We start from the raw sequence: 6,736 nt of genomic DNA, 5'->3' as shown, positions 1-6,736 counted from the left end.
ATGAGGATTATTGACATAGTTATTTTGAAAAAATCAGGAGAGGAATTCTACTTAACTTTTGTTTATGGGGACCCTATTCGAAATCATATAGGGAAGGTGTGGGAGATGCTTTCTGACATTGGAGCACAAAGAAGGGAAGAGTGGGCTTGCATGGGTGACTTTAACTTTATTCTTACGTGGAGGGAGAAGCAAGGGGGTAGGAAACATAGTAGAGATGACTTGTCGGGTTTTGGTAGGATGTTGGACCAATGTGGATTCATTGATTGCAGATCACATGGTCCTCTCTACACCTGGACTAATCTTCACAAAGGGGGTGCTTGCATCAAAAGTAGGCTTGATAGAGCTTTGATTAATGATGATATGGTGGTGAAGGTACATTCTGCAATAGGTTCAGATCATCTTCCGATATCAATAGTTATTGAGGGGGCCAAACCGGAGGGAAAAAAGCCTTTTAGGTTTGAAATGATGTGGTTCCTTAATGAAGATTGCAAGAAGGTCGCAGCTGATGCGTGGTGTACCCCCACAATGGGTTCAAGAGGTGATAAATTAATGCATAAAACTCTCAGTTGCAAGAAAAACTTTCTGGAATGGAATAGGAAAGCTTTTGGTCAAGTGGAGCAAAAAATTCAAACATACTTGAAGGAACTTGAGTACTTTCAAGATGCATTTCCAACTCCTAAAGTGCAAGCCAGAGAAGAAGAAATTTAGGATTTACTAAGAGCAGAATTTCAGAAAGAAGAAATTAAATGGCTTCAAAAATCCAATCTTCACTGGGCAAAGGAAGGGGATAGGAATACACGTTTCTTTCACATCTCTACTATTCAGAGACGTAAATCTAAATTGAGTCTAGGGAGTGGATAGAGTCTTCGAAGGAAATAAGGAGGAAGTGCAAAGAAGATATGGTGATATTTTCATCTGAACAAGTGGACGAGGAAGCTTTGAATTTGGTCATGACAGCAATTACAAGTTCTGTTGATGAAATGATGAATGACCATTTATGCAAGAGTCCCGATGAGGTCGAGATCAAGGAAGCTTTATGGGGGATGGCTCTACTCAAGAGTCCGAGCCCAGATGGCCTACCTCTAGGGTTATTTTAGAGGCTATAGAAACTGGTGAAAACTGACCTTTCCAATTTTGTTGCTGAATATTTTATTACTGCTAGTTTACCTACCGTTGCAAATGTTACTTTTATTTTTTTTAATTCCTAAAGTGGGCCAACCTGAACAAGTAGACCACTTTAGTTCAATCTCACTTTGTAATGTCGTCACAAAGGTTATTAGCAAAGTAATGGCATCGAGGCTTAAGGTGTACCTGGACTCTATCATTTCCTATCCTCAATCAGCTTTCTTTCCCAACCGCCTAATTTCAGACAACGTTCTGATAGGTCATGAAGCATTCCACTATATCAAGCACAAGACAAAAAGGAAGAAGAGGTTTATGGCAATGAAATTGGATATTCGGAAAGCATATGATAGAATGGCATGCCATTCATTCAAAAGCTAATGCAAGCCTTGGGTTTCTGTGAGAAATGGGTCAAGTTGACTATGGGTCTTGTTACATTAGTTTCTTATCAAGTGTTGATTAATGGAGCTCCTTAGGAAAGAATTATTCCATCTAGAGGTATCAGGCAAGGAGACTCATTATCTCTAGCAATTTTTGTCCTCTATTCTCAAACACTTTCAGTTATACTTCTCGAAGCTGAACAAGCTAGGTTGGTGAAACGAATTAAGGTTAGGAACAGGTCAAAACCTCTCTCTCATCTTCTATTTGTAGATGATAGCCTAATTTTTTCTGAAATGAAATTGGAGGAGATCCACAATCTCAAAGCTTGTTTGGACTTCTGTTGTAAAGCAAGTGGGCAAAGCATCAACTTGGAGAAATCTTGCCTAACATTTAGTCCAAATACACCTGATGGAAGGCTTGGTGTGGGTGGTCGGGAAAGGAGATAAAATTCACATCTAGAGAGATATGGATACTGTCACATACTAAGAAGTGGATAAAGCACTCGGAGTATCAATCTGATGCATATACTTGGGTGGCCGACTTAATAGATGCTAGCACAAAGTGTTGCAAGGAGGACTTGATTAGGTCAATGTTTCACCAAGAAGATGTTGATGATATCTTAAGTATATCATTAAGTGTGTTCCCTAAAGAGGATAGTCAAATTTGGGGAGAGACAAGAAATGGGGTGTTTATTTCTAAATCAGCATACCATATGATCAAGAATCGGATGGATACTACTCTAATGGGTAGCACAGATGAGGTATGCAAAGAAACTTGGAAAAACATTTGGAGCTGTGATTCAGAACCAAAAGTGAGAAGTTTTATGTGGAGAGCATGTGATGGTGGTGTCTCATCTGCTGAAAATTTGGTTCGTAGATAGATTAATATTGACCCCAGTTGCCAACGTTGTGGTGGAGACCTTGAATGTGATTTCGCTAGAGCAGCATGGCACGCCTCCCCTCTCGGGTACCATCCCCCAAATGAACCAAAGCTCCATCATTTTATTGAAAGTTGGAGTCTCTTAGTAAGGAGAAAAAGAGCTCTAAGGAGTTAGCAGGCTTGGCATCATACTTGTGCTGGAATATCTAGAAGGATAGAAATAGGTTTATGTTCGATGGGTCATCAGTGCAATCTAATGTGACGGCATGTAGAGCGGTGAAGGAATGGGAGACTTTCCTATAGGCCAAACAACTCAACCTCACTTCAAGCCCAAGTGTAGTGGTTCAAAAGAGGAAAGTGGATTAGAGGCCCAAGTGGAGGATCCCAGTGGAACCTTACTTCAAGCTAAACTCTACTACGAGTAAAATTTAAAAAAAATAAAGAAAATAAAGAAAATCTTAGTTAAGATATAGATGGAATCATTCTCATAAAACTTTCAACTTGCAAAGTTACTTAAATGCGGATTAGTTGATCATTAGCTAGCTAAAAGGTATTTTTAGAAGTTTATTTTTAAAAGGTATGTTTACAGGGCTCAATAGTCCAACGTGACTGTCAAAGAATTATTTATTAAAGATAAAGATAAAATTACATAATAACAAATTTTCAACAAATATTATTGATTATTTGAATAAATTCAAGCCTTTGGATTAATATTGGAAAGTTGTATTTGGGGAGTGATAAACATAGTTAGTAAGTACAGGTACAGATGTACTAGTTGAAACACGTAATTGAAAGTAAGACCTTTTTTCATATATTAAGCATGCACTTGTTCCCATTCTGGACTTGGAAACCAATTTGTATTGCTTGACAACATTAATACATTTTATGCTTCATTTAAGAAATAAATAATAAACACTAAAAGCCAAAATAATTGTGAAAAATCCCTGTAATGCATTCAAGAAACACTGCTTTCTATTATTTTTATTTTTTCCTTTTGTCTTCTCAATTCTTCTTGCTCACAAGTCACAAGACCGACAATTCTTTAATGGTCAATCCACCATTGTTGAATAATTCAATCCATCCTTAGAATGTTAATATAGATTTTTGAATTTTCATTTTCTGCATGAACACTATCTTTTCAACCTAAATTTTCGACTTACTTGTATAAATGGAATATTTTATTTTTTTAGAAAATGAGTATAAATAGAATAACAATTATTAAAATTCCAGTGTAATGTGAAGATGAATGGGAGAATTAAGAAATATTCCTTACATACTGTTCTGTTGTCATATATTTGAGAAAAATTCAAGATCGAGATCTATTATTAAGAAATAGAGACCACAAATCGACCTAGTGATATTCTTCTTTTTGGGCAGTGAGCTCTACTTGGTGCTGCATTGAAAGGTTCAGAGTAAAATTTATAGTTTTCATGAAATTTCAATCACTCATTTTGCAATCAAACTTTACCAAAAAAAAATCAAGAGGCAAAACTAATGGCCAAGATTTCGTCTCCACCAATGTGCAGCACTGAAGCAATAAGGGACTCCACCACATCTTCCTCTGTAATCAAATCTTGGGAAACCTGTCAGTTGAACTAGCATAATCTACCATTTTCCAGCTTATCTTAACCTTTTCCATTTCCATTTCTGGGTAGAAGATCAAACCAACCAATACAACTACAAAACACTCATAAATTATTCAACAGCAGAAGATCAGAAGGTGATACAAGATACTAAACAACGGAAGATTCTAAACAAATCTGGGTGCCACCTTATCAACATTCTCCCACCTGTGTGATTGACCATCTAGAACAAAGAACGTTGTTGCCAGAGAATCCACATAACAGTTCTCCCCGTGGTTGGACTGTTCAAAGAAAATAGTGACCAAAGCATTATCGCGAAAAGTTTCATCAGAGACTTTTGTGATCTTCCCAATGAAACAAAAATCATTCCAAGTGAAAGCACTGAATTCACCCAGACTTTGATCTATAACTCTTGTAGTATTATCCAGGAGAGAATGTCGTGATAGTCCTGGCAATGAAACTTGACGGTCCACAAGTGGTTTAGGAGGTTCAGTTGCATCGAATTGCACCTTCTTGAAAATCCAAACCAAGTGGCAATTTTTGTCATAATAACGAAAAACACTGTCCATACTTAGTAGGTTTCCTGAAAACTTGGTACCAGTGAACTCAAATTTTAGATATTTTCCGGCCCGGTTTACAAATGTTCGATTTATCCTATACACGAACTCCAAGAAATTGGTCCCTGTTTGTATGGACCTGGAAAGGGGGAACTTGACATCTCCTGGACTGCATGAGTTCCCAGCGGTTCCATCGATGAGGTGCCTTTTTTGCGATTCGACTCTGATACTGTTGAGTAGCCTTTGCGATTCATTGAGTTCCTCGTTCTTCTTCGCCAATTCAGCCTTGGTATTTCTCAGAAGAGTTTCCAATTCACTTACTTCTTTCCATCTTGGTAATGGTTGGTTTCGAAAACCAAAAGGACCCAATGGTACCACTTTGTCTAGAAGGAAGTAATGAAAGGCTTCAGAAGTAGTATTATTGTCCTGCTGTGCTGTGGCAACGATCACTCTCCCTTTATTGTTAACGTGAAAGCCCATCTTAGACAAGTAATCTTTGAACTTATCACCTGTCGGTCCATCATAAACCACACCAGATCTGCGTTCCATTGGTAATGGTTGCAAAGGTGAAGAACCAAAATTCAGATCGTACCAGAGGACCTCTAACTTTGCATTCACGAATAGTTTATCATTACTTGACCAATACTGATCACTCATATTTCCTAGTAGTAATAGTAGCCTACTGTTAGAAAGGGTTTGCTATTTGAGAAAATAGAAAAGGGAACTTGTACAAACCGATTGGGGATACCTTCAGGGAGATCTGCTTTCCTTGACAACGGCGGGAACAGTGAAGATCAACAGCTGCAGCCTGCAAGATCAACGAAAGATGTTTTATAACAGCAAAATCAGCAGTTAAGAGAAAGAATCACAAGATCATTCATAAGAACCAGATTGTTGGTAACGATTCGCAAGGTGAAGATGCAAAACCCAGATCAAAGCAGCTAACTTCCCATCCACGTATAGTTTATTATTATCCCTTGACCAGTAGTGACTCATATTTCTTGATAGTAAATAGTAGCTACTGTTAACCAGAGAAGTAAATGAAAAATAGAAAAGGGAGATACCTTCAGGGAGATCTGCCTACCTTGGCGACTGCAAGAACAGTGAAGATTAACAGCTGCAAGATTAACGAAAGATATCCTAATAACAGCAAAATCAGCAGTTGAGAGAAAGAATCTCAAGATCATTCATGGAAATCAGATTTTAACTCTAATCTTCGAGTTGTACATCTGAGTCACTGGCTCGCTCCCTTCCTTGCTCTCGGAGAAGGAAAAACACCCCAATTCGAAGCTTCGAGGTTCTTTCAAAGAAAAAGATAAAAAGCTCAGATGACAAGTCTGAGAAGTTGTGCGAATGGACACTGACCTACCCTGCTTCTACCTTTAGTTTTCTTGTGATGGTTGATGGCTCTGTTACATTATTGCTTTAAAATTAAAACCAAATTGCCTATACAAAATACCAAATGTACTCTTTAAAACTAAAATTTCACACCAAATGAAAACATGAAATCCCTAAAAATTCAAGAAAAATATTTCAATTTACTATTACAATAAATGGAAAAAAGATTAAAAAAATAATAAAGCTAAATTCCCATAATTCATCCCATCTCTCTCTCTCTCTAAATAAATCTTAGCTTCACATTATACATACCCAAAATTATGATAACATTTCATAGCAAAAAAGAAAAACTGAATTTTATTGAACATATTAAGTTAAAATTTTCATAATGACTTTTATAGGACAGGAAGAAAGAAAAAACCTGCCTCCCCCACTATTTACCCTTACTTCTCAAAAGTTTTTCCACCGATTCTCATCAAAAGTAAACTTATTTGAAAATGCCAAATTACTCTTTGTTTGTACCTCATAAATCGTTAATGTTGATGTCTTCTCTTATCCATTTCTTCCTCTTTCTAGAAATCCATTCCAAGATGTACTTTTTTTCTTCTTCTTTTTTCTTCTTATGTTTTTCCTTTCTTCCTCTTTAATAGAAATTTATTATTTTGTTTTTCTCCTTTCTTCCCTCTTTTTGCTTGAATCCATTAATGCCATCAGATGTATTTTTTTTTTCCTTTTAATTTTCTCCCTCTTGTAAAACAATCACAAAAGGAAAAATAAAAATATGAATAAAAACCAAAAGTTAAAAATTATATAAAAGAGGGGATAGTATGAAAACACATAATCACATATAATAGATTCTCATAAAGAAAAGAACAG

At 36.6% G+C, this 6,736-nt stretch overlaps 2 protein-coding genes across 3 annotated transcripts; one reads left to right on the top strand and one right to left on the bottom strand.

The window, feature by feature from the left end:
- On the top strand, nt 1–708 carry LOC149016551 (uncharacterized). Its single transcript, XM_089156778.1, has one exon. The coding sequence runs from the start codon at nt 1–3 to the stop codon at nt 706–708; it is 708 nt and encodes a 235-aa protein (XP_089012904.1).
- A 2,937-nt stretch (nt 709–3,645) lies between these two features.
- On the bottom strand, nt 3,646–5,960 carry LOC149016550 (uncharacterized). Of its 2 annotated transcripts, none has more exons than XM_089154663.1 (3): nt 5,587–5,960; nt 5,271–5,330; nt 3,646–5,184 (listed from the first exon to the last, which is right to left on the bottom strand). In XM_089154663.1, the coding sequence occupies exon 3, from the start codon at nt 5,177–5,179 to the stop codon at nt 4,133–4,135; it is 1,047 nt and encodes a 348-aa protein (XP_089010789.1). In that variant the 5' UTR covers nt 5,180–5,184; nt 5,271–5,330; nt 5,587–5,960; the 3' UTR covers nt 3,646–4,132. The 2 variants fall into 2 exon arrangements, with proteins under 2 accessions (XP_089010789.1, XP_089010790.1); XM_089154664.1 differs by having other exon boundaries at nt 5,607–5,960.
- Nucleotides 5,961–6,736: the final 776 nt, after the last annotated feature.

The sequence above is a fragment of the Hakea prostrata genome, chromosome 5 (genome assembly GCF_041222555.1).
Source record: "Hakea prostrata isolate BN-2017 chromosome 5, UWA_Hpros_2, whole genome shotgun sequence".
Lineage (NCBI taxonomy): Eukaryota > Viridiplantae > Streptophyta > Magnoliopsida > Proteales > Proteaceae > Hakea > Hakea prostrata.
The sequence above is the reverse complement of the archived record's forward strand: the minus strand, read 5'-3'. Positions and strand labels throughout refer to the sequence as shown.

Bases quoted from the DNA above. Each gene is read 5' to 3' on its own strand.
- LOC149016551 (XM_089156778.1), top strand. From the start codon at position 1: ATGAGGATTATTGACATAGTTATTTTGAAAAAATCAGGAGAGGAATTC.
- LOC149016550 (XM_089154663.1), bottom strand. From the start codon at position 5,179: ATGAGTGATCAGTATTGGTCAAGTAATGATAAACTATTCGTGAATGCA.